Genomic DNA, 16,005 nt, shown 5'->3' with positions numbered 1-16,005 from the left:
CATTAAACTTACCAACTCATACAATGCCTAGAAATTTCACTTACAAAAATACTTGCAATGAGCAAAAGAATGTTTAAAAAAGATTAATCTTCACGACCTTATTTATATAGACTCAAACCAGAAAACTACCAAATTTTGATGAGTAAGAACAGGCTGAATAAATTATGCTATCTCCATAAAATGAGAAATCAAGCAGTTGTAAAAGCAAAAGAAAGGGAAATTGTCTATGTAATGATATGAAAATAATCATTGTATTTTATATAATTTTATATAATATAGAGGGAAAAAAACACAAGGTACCAGATAACATATACATTTTGATGTTTTCTGTGAAAGTAGGGGGATAAAATACATTTTTATCTGCTGGTGATACGTATCAACTCTGGAAGAATATACTAGAAATTGCTAACAGTAGTTCCTGTATGTATGTTTGAGAGGGTGTGAACTGGACAGACAAAAGCAGACGAAAGACAGTACTTGGATATCTTTTACTACACATATAAACATGAACCATGTGAATGTTATTAATTCAAAAACCATCCTAATCTTACAAGCTAAGTATAAAATTAACACATGCTTTACTAATAAAACAACTGCAAAATCTTCTATAATCTTACCTGCAAACTAGCCATATAAGAATCTTCACAATTTACATAGTGTCCTAACATGGCATGTTGTGCCCGTAATTCATTATCTCTTATCCTCTCGTGTAAGTGGGTAATTTGTTGCTTCTGCCTGCAAATCATAAATTGAGGTTACATTATAAAAAATATACTTTTCTAAGAGATAGTTAAAAGCAAAAGTTTCAGTATTCTAATAATTTGACATAAGAGTTGAAAGTATTATTGATCTTAAAATTCATAATAAGAAACTGAACTTGAATGAGTTTGAATTTTTTTAATTAAATTTACTAGGGTGACACTGGTTTTCCTTGGTATCCTACAATATGCAAAATTGAAGAATATACATTTTAATAGACAATTTTAATTGTCTACTGCCAAAGACTGAATGTGTCTCCCCAAATTTCATACAGTAAATCCTAATGCCCAATGTGATGGTTTCAGAAGGTAGGAAGCTTTGGGAGATCATTAGGTCATGAGGGCAGAACCCTCACATATGCAATTAGTGTCCTTATAAAAGATGCCCCAGGGGGCGGCGAGCAGCCCGCAGTGGCCGCCAGCCTCCGTGATGCTGCTCCTGCGGTCGGTCGATGGGCAGCGAGTGTGACTGCCGCAGTCCGCCGGGGAGCTCACCCGCTTCTGGAGGAAAGAGTCTGACTTCTCAGAGGTCAGTCTGTGGAAGAAGTGGGACTCCAGGACCTTCTGTATGTTCAGCAAAATGAGATTGCAGTGACCTCCCCATAGGATGGCTCCATCTCCATTCCAGGTTCTGCTGATTCTACACGTGTCACACTGTGGTGCTAAGGGCACACAGGTAATGGGCTACCTGCTTGATACACTGTGATGGAACCAACACCAAAGCTGAGGTCCCCTTGATCATGAACTCCATAAAATGCTTTCCGACCATGCTAAATGTGGAAGGCTGGGCGTACACCTCAAGGGCAGCTTCAATGACAGGCAGTTGTCACAAAAACTTACTCATCAACTTCTTAGTGAATTTGACAGACAAGATGACATTCACTTAGTGACATTATATGTGACAGAACTAAATGACCAGGAAGAAAATGAAAACCACTTTCCAATAATTTACAGCACTGCTGTCAACATTAAAACTTATGCCAGAGATTTACAGAGCCTCCTTCTAAGATCGAGGTCCAGAGGAGGCGCTGCGTGCTGCATGGGCTTTAACAGGAGGACAGATGATTAGTATTTATGATGCAAAGACAGAACAGCTCCGTACAGGACCGTATTCCTGGATGCCGTCTCCACATGGGGATGACTGGTCGCAGCAAGATGATAAGAAAATACTAGAGAACCTTTCCACTTCACTTCTGGGGGAGTCCCCACCCTAGCCCCCACTTTGTTGAACATATTAGATCTACCTTGATATTTTTCTAAAAATACTCATCTTCAACAAACACGCTGTTTCCTGGAAATAAAGCTCTACTCTACAAAAAAAAAGGTAAAAAAAAGTAGATGACTTATGGGGAAAGATCTCTTCTCCAGGAAGCTGAAAATAGGAATTACCAAAGAAAGCAACTTTTTGGCACAATACAGACCACTGATGAGGGTTAGACAGAATATGAATAAGACTACATCTGTTGGGTCTTAGGTGTTCTTCCTTACTCAGTGTCTTTCAAATGCCTTTCAAAATAAAATCTCATTTTGTAAAAAAAAAGAAAAAAAAGATGCCCCAGAGAGCTCGCTTGCCCCTCTTACCATGTAAGGTAAACGTCCCGCTATGGCCCAAGAGGTTGGCTCTTACTGGACACTGAATCTGCCGGTGCCTTATCTTGGACTTCCCAGCCTCCACAACTGGGAGAAACAAAATTCTGTTGTTTAAAAGCCACCCAGTCTATGGTATTTTGTTATAGCAGCGCAAATGGACTAAGGCACCTATTATACGTAATAAAATGGTAATTATAATGGTGTTCAAAAAAATAATAAAAGTCAATTGATTCTGACTGCTTGAGGGAAAGTACATCCATATTAACAAAAGTCTGAATTTTGGTCTGTTTAAAAAAAGTATAGCATAGGGAATATAGTCAATATTATAATAACTATGCATGTATGGTGCCAGATGGGTACTCGACTTATCGGGGTAATCACTTTATGAGGTATATAAACATATAATCACTAAGTTGTACCCCTGAAACTAATATACCACTGTATGTCAACTATAATGGAAAAACAATTTTTAAAAAAATAAAATAGAAAAGTATTAATTTCAAGAACGTACAATGAATTAAATTATAAGTGTTCCAAATAAAATCCAGCTGGGTCTGTAATTATTCATATATAAAATTCACTTGGATTAGAAATCTCAAATATTTTTAAATAGCTTTTTCATAAAGTCAATTGAAACTCTCTTCTATGATCCTCATTCCTTTAAGAAGTATCAAGCATTAAGCATATACTATGTACCAGCCTCTGTTCAAGACAGTAGAGTACATAGTAGTGAATAAGAAAGTCCAGATGCCCATGCTCTAGTTTACCATGTTCCAGTAGGCCTTGCTTAATACGGATACATTTGTAAGCAAAATCTTCTGAAATTTCAACTATTAAGTATACTTAAAGGTTTGAGTTTGGTTTAATTTCAAAGCTAAAATGTTTACTACTTTATTCCATATTAGCACATGAAAATAAGTGGTAACCATAGATTAAGAAAAAAAATACCTCCTCAAACTATTTCTCAATTACTATGATACATAACGTGTTTAATTATCTCAAAAGTATATATAAATAATGTGGACCCAATATACATTATAGCTAATATAATTAAGTAATATTAAGGTTTATTGCTCAAAATAATTAGAAGACAGAATTTTTTTTCAGGGCTTTGGTATTCAAACATGAAAAATTTTTAGAACGTCCCCCCAAATTTCCAAAATTCTTATCTCTAATTCATTTAATTTTAAAGATTCATGATTTTCATAGTTTCCGTGTCTTCGTATCTAACATACATTAGTTAAAGGAAATTAAAGTAGCCTTGCAATTTGATAGTCCCCAAGTGTAAAATACAAAGACACTATGTGGAAGCTCTGACAGTTAATTAGCATTGCAGCTAACTTGATACATGTACAAAGAAGAAGAGGAGTTTTCAAATAATGACTCTCACGTAAATGGAAGGATGGTAGAAGACAGACAGACAGACCAACCAACCAACCCTCATTTCTGATAGTGGTTCTTAAAGGGACTGGAATCAGGGAAGCACAGACATGAGACATTAATGCATTTGTAAGGTTCTATTTTTTTTAAACTCTACGTCGTAGATACAAAGGTATTTTTTTTCATCTACATTTCTGCATGCCTGAAATATATTTAGTATTTAAAAGATAGACTCACCTGTCAATTACAATTTCTTTCTGCCTTAGGAGTCCTTCTTTTATTTTCAGCATTGATTCCCACTTCGTGAAATCCTGATAGCCAGAAGGTGAATAACTTGGACGAGATGATCCAGTCAAAATCTGCACAAATATGTTTATACTATTAGCATACTGAAAACGTCTAAAGGAAATATTTGTATAGCATCTAATATTTTCCCAATGATTTTCATTAAAAAAACAGAACTCTTCTTTTGATTTTTTAAAAAGATTACTTGAAATCACATTTGTGAATACAACATAACTTGAAAATTTTCAAAGAAGTTTCAAAGTAAATGTACAAGCCTAACGAAGAATCAGTGACAACAGAACATTTAATCTGGCTTATTATAATACTATATATAAGATCTTGTTCTCATTATCTTGTGGAAGCTTTCTGGAAATAAGAGATTAATCATTTCCTAAGGAAAGAGTACAATAAAATAATGTACCATGGCTAGACTATACAAATATTACTGGGTTTCCACAAGGAAATACAATACCTGTAGCATTCAGACTTCAAACTGTCATTCATCACATCATCGATTAACTACATTAAAGTTTCAAAAGTTAAAATATTTTTACAAAGTAGTAAATATACCCATAGAAAATACGCTTAAGCAGATAATCTAGATGATTACTAGTCTCCAGGGTAAATAGTATCATATTTAGAAAAAACATCTGCTCAAAATTTTTTTGAATTAAATTTTATTGGGGTGACCACAGATAGTAAAATTACATAGGTTTCAAGTGTACAATTCTGTAATACATCATCTATATATCACATTGTGTGTTCACCACCCAGAGTCAGCTATCCTTCCATCACCATATATTTGACCCCATTTACCTTCATCTTGCCCCTCTTACCCTCCGGTAATCTGCTTAGAATTTAAGAAATATTTCAGATATTTAAAAGAAATCAACAACAATAAAAACCAATTTGACAGATATCCTCAAATTTCTATCACTGAAACAAAAACATAATTTAATACTTGTGTTATGGATTGGACTGTGTCCCCTCAAAAAGATATGTTAAAGTCCTAACTCCCAATACCTCACTATAAACTTATTTGGAAATAGGGTCTTTGTAGACATAGCCAAGATGAAGTAATTAGGGTGTGTCCTAATCCAATGTGACTGGTGTCCCAGGAAACGGGGAAACCTGACAATAGACATACACAGAGGGAAGCCCATGTAAAGAGACAGAAAGAACATCATGTGGAAATGAAAGCAGACATTATAGTGATGCATCTGCAAGCCAAGGAACACAAAAGACGCCAGAAAACCACTGGACAGTCAGCCTGAAACAGAATCTTCTTCACAGCCCCAGAAGGAACCAACTTCTGCTGCCACCTTCTGATTTAGGACTTCCAGCCTCCAGAACTGTGAGACAATACATTTCTGTTGTTTCAGCCACCCAGTTTGTGTTCTTTGTTATGGCAGCTCTAGGAAACTAATGACATTGGTAAATCAAATAAGAACATAAATTCCTTGACAATCTAAATGATGCTATCTAAACACCACAAAGCAACTTTAAGATAATTAAATGTGCAGCAGTATTTTTTTCCTTTGTTTTCCAAAGATGCTACTGACAAGACCTAATTCTGAATAAACCACTAATTGTGTAACATCAACAAGTCCTAGATTAACCCTTTAAATTAAGATGATTATCAAGTAATACTAGGATGGGACGTCTCAGGGAGGAGAAAGATAGGAGAAGATGAACGGACTAAGAAGAAAAGAAACTAGGTGATAACAGGGTACACAACGGTCAGAAGGGCAGATATTTGCAGTATAAGTGATACACAGTGTAACAGGGGCAGGCGAATCAGATGTCCTGTCTCGGAATTTCATTCTTTCCCTTGCCCAACATATAACCCAGGCTGATACTCAGCCGTATGTACCAGTAAGGAGACGTTACTTGTTACAAGACTGAAGTACTCTCACTGTGACTGATAACTAGCTGCCGCCCACCCTCCCTGAAGGTCCTCTCCACTACCCAGGCCACTACTCAGAATTCTCCCCATCATCCAACAAAGTTACTTCCTGGCATAAAAGGGGGCCCTTTTAGGGTCGTGTTCCATCCATAAATGGTATTCTTTCTGGTTGGTTAGTTCCTGCATTGGTCAGCAACCCCCAAATTCTCCCATCTCAGTACTACCTACCAGCTTACAGTTAGTTTACAGAGCTGGAATTCAACCCTGGCAGCCCAACAAAAAAGCATGTGCTCTTAGGTACCACATTGCTACACTGTTCCTGCTATGGCCTTCTTAAATAAGAAGGTATTCCAAATTTCCTATCATCACTAAGGCTGGGAAAAAAATTGAAACTAAATGCTCTCAGAAGCTAAAAGAATATTAAGCACCACAAATAATATTGTCGCTATTAAGAGAAAGTATCTACTTATCGAATTCCATGTTAGTTAATGACTCAATTTACAGGTAAATAATCTCATGAAATTTATTTTATCAAACTGTAGCTCAAACAAAAATTAAAACTAGTAAAAGCTAAGAAAACAAAAGACCATATCAATAATTCCAAAATCCAACATAAGATTTGGAAATTATCAGAATGATTTGGCAAAAAATTTGCACTGTTAATTTGTGGTACTCAATATTTCATTTATTTGGAGACTAGAGATCAATAACATTTTATTTATACATATTTTATTTATCCACTGAGTTATATAGTAATTAATATCCTGATACCAGATGACAAATATTTTAAATATTGGTTTTTGTATATTGTTATCATGCCTAACAAAAAACCTCTAAGGTAGCTAGCTTAAGAATCTGTGGTCTTCTCTTCCAAAGATCAAAAACAGCTCACACCAGGAATGACCTACACCATAATATCTGAAGCTATGTTTTGCCGTATACATCTTGTACCTATTTCAGTAAGACAAGTGCCTACAAAATGATGATGATCTTCTGAAGAAGATATTAACTATGCTACTCTCACAAGTCATCTGCTAAAAAATTTTCCATGGTTGACAACTTCCCAAGGAAAAGTCTTTTCTTGTTGTGTAACACATCTTGGTATCAAGAGAGGGTGTAAACTGAAGGAAAAAGTAGATCTGCAAGAGGGAAAGCAAATGACAGTACTACCGTGTTCCCCCGAAAATAAGACCTAACCAGAAAATAAGCCCTCGCATGATTTTTCAGGATGGCATATAAGCCTGGTTTTTAATCCTGAATTCTAAAGACATCCTTTTGAATTCCTCATTTCTCCCTGGGCATTTCGCATGTAGTATATGAGGTATACATGTTAATAAACTTGTTGGTTTTTTTCCCTTGTTAATCTGTCTTTTATGACAGGGGTCTCAGCTAAGAACTCAGAAGAGTAGAGGGAACATTATTTTTCCTTCCCTACAACAACCTACAGGCTGGTTCTTAAGACTTGTCAATACTCTAGGAGGACAAAGAAGGCTTCTATTAAATCAGAGGACCATCCTCCTTCCAAATACATAAAAGAGGAAAGTATTTTATATTCAATTTTTTTATGTACACATTTTTATCCCAAGTAGTTAAAAAACAAGGATTTCTATTAAATTAAATCATAATTGGTCATGAGAGGCATATAATTTTGTGGCAGTTATATATTGGTAGCAAAATATACATTTTGACAATATTCCAAAAAACATAGGCACTGTTTTGATAGTAGCTGAATAAGACACTGAAGAGATCTTTGAATATTTGTAGAAAAAAAGTTTCAAAATTCACATATCAATAAAATAGAAAATTACTGTTGTTAATGCTGTTCTACTCAGAATCTCAAGTAGTCAGTCATGATTCTACTTGACTGTAGCCAATATAAGTAATCAAGGAGAAAATAATAGCCTAAACTTATAAATACATAATTTATATTTATAGCTTGTCAATAACAAAACGTTAACTAGACATGAATATGAAACCTAAAAGATAATTATAAAAGCACAAAACTGTGTGATCTAACTTGAAGTATAAAATAGAAAGGATATCATAAAAGTAACACACATTTTAAAATATGCATAGGTGAAACAAGGATACTTTTCACGAGCAAACATTTTCCATATATATTTGTAGTTATCAATCTCAGGGAGGGAAAGAAATTCCTCATTTAAATGTTTTACCTAAAAATGCATATAATACATTCTTGCAATGGTGGTTAAAAGAAGACAACAGTAGTTTACTAGGCAAAGAAGAATCATAACTCTTCTGTATCAAGACCAAACCATCCAGATTTACAGACCGTAACAGATACACAGGCACTTCTTATTGTAAACAGCAAATGCCACACTCATAATTGAATAGGGGAAGTGGGCATCTACAACAACCCCCAATACATGTTACTTAGCTGAGACCCAGATGAATTGAAAAGTTGCCAAAATATGTCACTTAATGGTCAAACATGCTTCTAAAATAAGCTTACTATTTACAGCCCAAAATAGCTCAAAATTCTTTGGCCTCATCCTGGACAAATACTGTTAAATTTAGATAATCTAGTGCTACCACACTTAACTGGAATACAACCTCTGCAATTCTTCAAGTTGGTTATCTCTCTTTCATTTGCCTTTGTTCCTTAGCTCATTCATCACTCACAACATGTCAAATAACACAGCAAGTCTTCCTCTGTTTCCTGGAATAGTCTATCTGAAGAGTTACTCTACAAGTGCTTTTTGGTAAAAGATCATGATGCCTCACCAAAAATAAATTCACAAAGCTCAATAACAAAAATGAAAATAAACTACAAATTACATAGAATTTAAAGAACTTTTATTCAACAAGAGAAGGAAAAACATGGATTATATGATTCCTAAAAGAACTGTATATTTAATTTCAAAACTGTATTTTAAACTAATTATTTTGTTTTATTAACAAAATAAAAACAAAAAATTACATTAAAAACACCATTCATAATTTCTTTCTCAGAGGGACCTATTATGAACTGAAGACTACATCTTGATCTTAAAATTTAAATTATAGAAGAAATTGAGTTTTTAATGATAGCATTGTCTTTAATTTGTCTTTATTACTAACTCTATACTGCTGTCTGTGCCATCTTAGTATGGTTTACTGAAATAACAATGCAAATATATTGAGTTACTTCAAGGGTAAAAGATGCTAGAAAAAATAATTTTTTAAACTCATGAGAGAAATATATACCTATATTTTATATCTTAAAAAATGCATGTGCATGAAAATAAGGAGAACCCTAAAAGTATTACTGATTTTCACCATGTAAACAAGTAATTACTATTAAAATTTTTTTGAAGGAATATCTTTCCTCTCAAAAATCAATCTGGTTTACATTTAATCTGTGTTAGCACTATCATGTTTTGTTGTTTTTAAATGCCAACAAAGGGATAATTCATGTGGGAAACATGATCTCATCATAGTCACAGTGCAAAAGTGAAGGGAGGAAATGGTATATCCTAGATTGAGGAGCAAGTCAATTGGAAGACTCAACAAAAGGAAGGAAGGAGGGAGAGAGGGAGGGAGGGGGAGGGGGAGGGGGAGGGAGAGAGAGAGAGAGAGAGAGAGAGAGAGAGAGAGAGAGAAGGAGAGAGAGAGAGAGAAACAAGCTTATGTCTTCCCATTTAAAATTAATCAGAATTTTACTTATACAACAGCAGAATGTAAACTTATCCACCACGAACAGTCTACAAACTTAATCTCAGTACAAATCATGCTTTCTAACCCGTAAGGTCTAGCTTCATTTCTTTCAGACCCAGTAAATCTCTGAGTAATCTACATAACTTTTAATTTTAATATGCATTTTAGAGATAAATTTGAAAGACAGTCATTGGTGCCCATACTGTGTTCTATTTTGGAGATGTGAAATCTCCAGCACTTTTTGATTCTCTAACATTCGTTACACAGGTTTATAATTATACAAATACTGAATTTTTAGATATTTTATTTTTTCAAGTTTGATTTTTACACTTGATCTTAGCCAAAAGGCCAAGAAGAGATCAAGTTTGATTTTTAAAAATCAATACATTAAGGATGGAGCCAACAATCAACTCTTCAGCTATCCATAGTCCCAACTAAACAATAAACCTATAAAAATGAATACATTCACAGGAAAACCTAACAAACAATTTTGCCAAAAGTATCCTCCTGAGCCCAGTGTTCTTTAGGGCTGGTCCTGGAACCCACTCACCATGCACCTCTGACTAACTCAGGGGGCAAATGAAAACAGCAGATGATGATGATATGTTCATATCCTTTTGCTATGCTTTATAAGCTTTTAATTTAGAGATGTGTTAAGGAGAAAGTACAGATTCACTGAGATATATCAAAATGATGTACAACTCTCAGTTCATTAAATTGCTGATAAAAGGTTACAACGTCCACACATTACAAAATTAGGCTTATTAATCTTTTCCACTAAGACATCTCTTGATTTATAAGGTAAATATGAATTCTACATATCAAAATCCACTTTACATATCAAATTCTATAAATTCTACATATCAAATTCCAATCTTCTCAAGAATGTATCTATGCTGAAAAGTCAAGGGTCAGTTGCACTTTTGTTCTGTAAACTTAAAAGAGGGCTAAATGTGTAACTGAAGGACAAAGCTGTGTTTTAGAGGGGCTCACCTGACAATTTAGAATTTACCTTAATTGTTGATATTATCAGTCTTTATATAAAAGCTCAGACCTAAATTAAGGTAGAGTTATCTCCCCTATCCTTTCTGCAGGAGCATAGTTCAAGAGGCCACCGGATCTAAACCACAAGCGTGACTCCTTTAGTTGCTAGGGTGACCCAGTCACATCACTCTGAATGTTGACCAGGTTCAGTCTAATACTCCCAAAGAAAAACTCTATTCTTAGATCATCTTCTCAAAGAACTATATTTATAAAGAAAATGCTGTCAACAAACTACCAAACCTTGGAAAACTATTAAATTGGAATTCAAACACAAATCAAATTATCAGGTTGGTGCAAAAGTAATTGCAGTTTTTGCAATTTTTAACCTTTTAAGTCGCAATTACTTTTGTACCAACCTAATAATTTAAGAGCTTGATCATCCATGAGTAAATAACAAGTTTACAGAGCCAAGAGACTAAAAAATACAAAGGGAGATATATTTACACAAATGTTCATCACAGTGTTATTTTTTATGGTTTATAATGGCAAAAATTATAAATTACCTAATATCCATTAACACTAATTCAATAAATCAAGGCACATTTATATGCTGAAAATAAAGTCATTAAAATTTATATTTTAATATATAAGCACATTAAAAATTACCTAAATATTAAGTAGCAAAATTATTCTTCAATGAACATGTATGAGTTTCTTGTTTTGTTTTTTTTAAAGAGTTTTTAAAAATGTAAGATGCATAAAGGACAATACTGTTTTATATTGTATCCCTTATCTAGTAAGTAAGGTGTCTGGCAACCAGTAAACCAGTAGGTTGTTTTGAACAATCAAGGTATTACCCAGGAAAAAGACACTAAAATAGATTTTGGTTAAAAGAAATAATGCATACAGTGGTACAGTTGTCATATCCATTATGGTGGGAATAGATGACAATGTCAGATCAGGAAAGCCCTTTGTAGGTAATGCTGTAAAGTTTGGGTTTTTAACCTTGAAGGAGATGTAGGTATAAAGAAAAGTTATCAGCATTTGAGTAACAAATCTGCACTTATGAAAGCAACTTGGATATCAGGGTGAAGACTGAAGAGGAGAGGGTCAGGACAGAAGGTAGAAAGACTAATTAATAGGCTCTGTAAAAGTTCAGAGGAGAGCTGCTGAGGTTAGGGGAACACAGACTTATATTTGCTAATCTGTACTTGATTTCTTAGTGAATGGGGAGTCTGGCCTAAGACAGAAACAAGGATGAGTCTCAAATTTCCATTTTGGATGACAAAATAAATGATGGTGCCACTGTAATGACTGGGAATGCAAGAGGCTCGGGCACTGCCTGCCAAGCACAGAGAAAGGGAATTTAATGTGGGGGAGGATGAAAAATCATTGAACGGAATTAAAATCTTTCTAACAGTGGAATAACATCATGGTCTGCAGAGTTCTGAAGCAAGTATCTGGAGACCTGAGGGTTGTTTTTTTTTTGTTGCTAAATTTTGGTGGTGGTAGTGGTGATGCTGGTGGCGTGTGTGCGTGCATGGGTGTGTTATTCTATCTTTTATGGCTTCAGTTCTGTCAGCTTTCTTTGTATAAAATATGCAGTTGTTTTAGAAATCATACAGCTTTTTACTCTATGTGCTACTTTGACTCCCAATCCTGAATTCCTTGTCTTCCTGTTATCTTGCACTAGTGGGTCACTGCCGAATGTTAAAGGTTTCATTGTGTACTAGTTGTGCAGTGATCCACAAGTTCCTTGAAGCCACAGAACATGCTCAGGCATTTCTTTCTATCACTCAGAGTGCTCTATACATTTTCGCAACATTGTACAAATCTGTATCAGCCCTTCCCCAAACTACCTGGCCTCTCCTGATGTCTAACTCTTCCCCGTCGCTAACTGAGATTTGTAATAAGGACAGTCTGTCCAGAGATCAGACGTTTGTGAGAAAATAAAATACTTGGGCCTTCAAATATCAGGCAAGTCAAAAGTGAATCCCTCTCCCCAATGACCGTGAGTACCGTGCCCTCACCCCACACCTGAGGAGAACCTCCTACTCTCCCTTCTCTATTACCTTCGGCACTTCCCATCCCCTCAGGCTCAGACTACATTCTCATTCTCATTTTTGCTCTTAGATGTTTTTCCAACTAATCCTTCCTTAGGTAACTTTAAAAGTGATTCACAAACTTTTACTAATACAGTATCCTTAAGGGTTAGGTAAAATCTTCCCCCTGGGTGTCTAGAAGGTCTAATTTAAAAACGTCCTATCTTTGAAGCATTGTGTGCATCACAAAAATTTATTCAAAGCTGCATTTTACTGTAATATATTTGTCTAAGTATTAAAATGTTTTAATTTCACTACCACTTCAATTAACTTTTTGTCAAAAAATTTCCAGAAAAGCTTATCTATCTTGATGCTTCTTTTGCCTCCGACACAACTACAAGTTGGAGTTTAAACACTCAGTGTAAAAAATTACATACATCATGATTCTTTACATAAAGTTAAGTAAAATAAAAAACACTTTTAAGGAATACATTTTTTAAATGCCATAAAACTACATAAAAACAAATGGAAAAAATAAACCCAGGATTCAGAATAATCATTTGCTTGGGGGGGAGAATAAGAGAAACAGGGCAAGAACATGTAGTTAGATATGTTATTACTAACATCCTGGCTTTTATTTTAGGTAATAATCTTAGAGGTGCTTATTACTAAAATTTAAAGAAACTACTATTGCAATAAAATAAAAACTAAGTAACTACATAAATAAAGGCAGATAAGAGTAAATAAAGTACTATGAATTATTATGAATCCAATGAGGAAAGAAAAAATTCATTTTTAAGTTTTTAAAAGCTTGGTTTAGGGAGTATGAGCTTATGGCTTGGCCTTCCTCCACTCTTACCCCCCAAGTATATTTAAAATATTTTTAAAGGACGAGAAATATTTTGACAGAATTTATTCTCATTCCACTTTTATCCCTAACCTCCCAAATTAGATGCACAGAACTAAAAAGAGAATGAATTACACTGAAATACTCATTTTAAAAAAACAAATTTGTGGTGTAATATTTGTGCTTCTTTAACACATTAAATAACAATATTTACAGGTAGGTCTAATTATGGCAACTTCAAAGTAGTGATTAATGTAAACAGTATTTCAAACTATCAAAAGTAATATATGAAATTATCCTTCCTCACTGCCCCCACAATGATCTTAAAATTGAAAAGGATTTTATAATTGTCCCTAAGACTTAAGTCTGCAGGATCACTCATTCACTACCAATTCACTTGCAATCTTTCCTGGTCCCCCCTTTATTCACTCATCCAATCATTCATTCAATCAATATTTAACAATTACTATGAGGTAATAGTACTATAAAGAAAAAACAGCGATATAAATATGAATCATTGGATCAGCTCTCAAGGAGCTTGCAGTCTAGTCTAGGCACATACACTAACAAATACAATAAAAGAGACAGATGATACCAGAGGTACATGCAAATTGTTTGATATAAGGCAGGGAGGGCTACACAGCACATGACAAACTGACAGCACTTTGATGGGCACAAAGGTTGGTAAGAAGGACATTCCTACAAAAAGCAGCGAGGCTGAAAATAGAACAGCAGCCTGTTCAGAGAGTCCCTGGCAGCTAACTGTACAAGGCCAGAGACAGACTACAAAGGAATGTGATAAGAGAAGAAGCTGCAAAGACAGGGCCTAAAAAAGCAAACTCGGAAGTCAGGATTTTAGCCTCTACGGGAGCTCAGTCCTCCTCTTTCAAAAAGGCCGCCACACACAACTAACAAACATCCTCTAACAAAGGAATTCTTCATTTTTTATGTGTGCCATGGACTCTTCTGGTAGACTGCTAAAGCTTATTGATCAGTTCTCCAAATGTATTTGTACACATAAAATACACAGGAGTCCAAATAATTTTTATAGACATTCTGAATCTCTACGGTAGTGAAGCCTAAGCGTAGCTGTGCATGTGCCTTTCTTCTGGAGAGCACAGTGAGGAAGGGGGAAGAAAAGAGTAACTTTACATGGAGAAACCTGACGAACATTACACTTCAGCCAGGCGATCAAGGTTAACAACAGTGATGTCACAGTGATAGTTTACACTTTGACAGGTGATGAAAACGACACTTTACCTCTCTTGTCTTCCTCGCAAAAACACATCTAACAATAAGAAAAACATCAGATAAATCCCAACTGGGGATCATTCCACAAAATATCTGACTAGAACTCTTCAAAATGGTTGGGGTTATCAAAAAAAAAAAAAAAAAGCAAACTCTGAGGAATGTCACAATCAAGGGGACCAAAGAAGGCATGTCTACTACAGGCAATCTGGTGTCCTGGATAAGATCCTGGCAAAGAAAAAGGACACTGGGGAAAACTGAGGAAATCTGAATAAAGTATGGGGTTTGGTTAAAATAATCTATTACCACAGGTGTAACTGTTGTAACAAATGTACCATACTAATGCAGGATATTAACAATAGGGGAAACCAGGTGCAGGGTCTACAGGAACCCTCTGTACTGTATTTGTAATAGTTCTGTAAATTTAGGGTTGTTCTAAAATACATTTTTTTAAAAAATTAAGATGCACAGAACTAGAAAGAAAATGAATTACACTGAAATACTTATTTTAAAAAACAAATTTGAGATGTAATAGTTGGGCTTCTTTAACACAATAAATAATATTTACAGGCAGGTTTAATTATGGTAATTTCAAAGTAGTGATTAAAGTAAACTGTATTCCAAGCTATGTGCAACAACTGTACCATGTTAAATTACCTGAGATGGCTACAGCGACAGTCAAGTGTGCTGCTAACACTTCTGCAGTCTGCGGTCTACAGTCAAAACTGAAGAAATGCTAAATCTCATTTAAAGGTACTAAAGATAAAGATGTAATTGTTTTCCTATCCAAGTTCAAAGACCATTGAACTCTAACCAGGGACTGCAGGTTAAGAATCATCTTCTAAAGGCAAATAAAAACTAAATACTAACACTAAATGGACACTATGTTGCAGGACCTCTGATCAGTCACTACACATAATTCATCTCTTTAAACCCTCACAACAAATCCAGTCCACAGACAAGGCAGCTTAGGGAAGTTGTACATGATCATGTGACCAAAAATTCAAATTATATAGCTTGATGCAAAATAGAGTCCGACAAAGCACCTCTAAAAACAATTTCCAGCCCCTAATTGTGGAATTTTGAGGAACACTACTGATTATACTGTAGCTCACCAATGTTCCTACTAAACAACTTTCTGTTTAGGCTAAAGCAGGCTAAAACTGAAATACATATAACACTTCCTAGAGCTCTACTTGTACTAATAAACAGCAGCAGCTAACCAAAAGGAAAAAGGTAAACACAGAAGATCCCCACCCTTGTGCAAATCTGAAAAGTATATTTTTGTCTCCATTTACCAACTCTGAC

General features: G+C 34.9%; 1 protein-coding gene and 1 pseudogene across 2 annotated transcripts in view; one reads left to right on the top strand and one right to left on the bottom strand.

Moving 5' to 3' along the window:
- CEP85L (centrosomal protein 85L) overlaps nucleotides 1–16,005 on the bottom strand; it is a 110,489-nt gene that overhangs the window by 36,446 nt on the left and 58,038 nt on the right. The window contains exons 4-5 of the mRNA XM_081044778.1: nucleotides 3,966–4,087; nucleotides 618–735 (exon numbers count right to left, since the gene is read on the bottom strand). Coding sequence (XP_080900904.1) covers nucleotides 618–735; nucleotides 3,966–4,087 — 240 coding nt within the window. The remainder of the gene's footprint in view (nucleotides 1–617; nucleotides 736–3,965; nucleotides 4,088–16,005) is intronic.
- On the top strand, nucleotides 1,499–2,282 carry LOC308496097 (protein N-terminal asparagine amidohydrolase-like; annotated as a pseudogene). Its single transcript has one exon. The product of its transcript is annotated as a protein N-terminal asparagine amidohydrolase-like (transcript).

The sequence above is a fragment of the Rhinolophus hipposideros genome (genome assembly GCF_964194185.1).
Source record: "Rhinolophus hipposideros genome assembly, chromosome: 3".
NCBI classification, from domain to species: Eukaryota; Metazoa; Chordata; class Mammalia; order Chiroptera; family Rhinolophidae; genus Rhinolophus; species Rhinolophus hipposideros.
The sequence above is the reverse complement of the archived record's forward strand: the minus strand, read 5'-3'. Positions and strand labels throughout refer to the sequence as shown.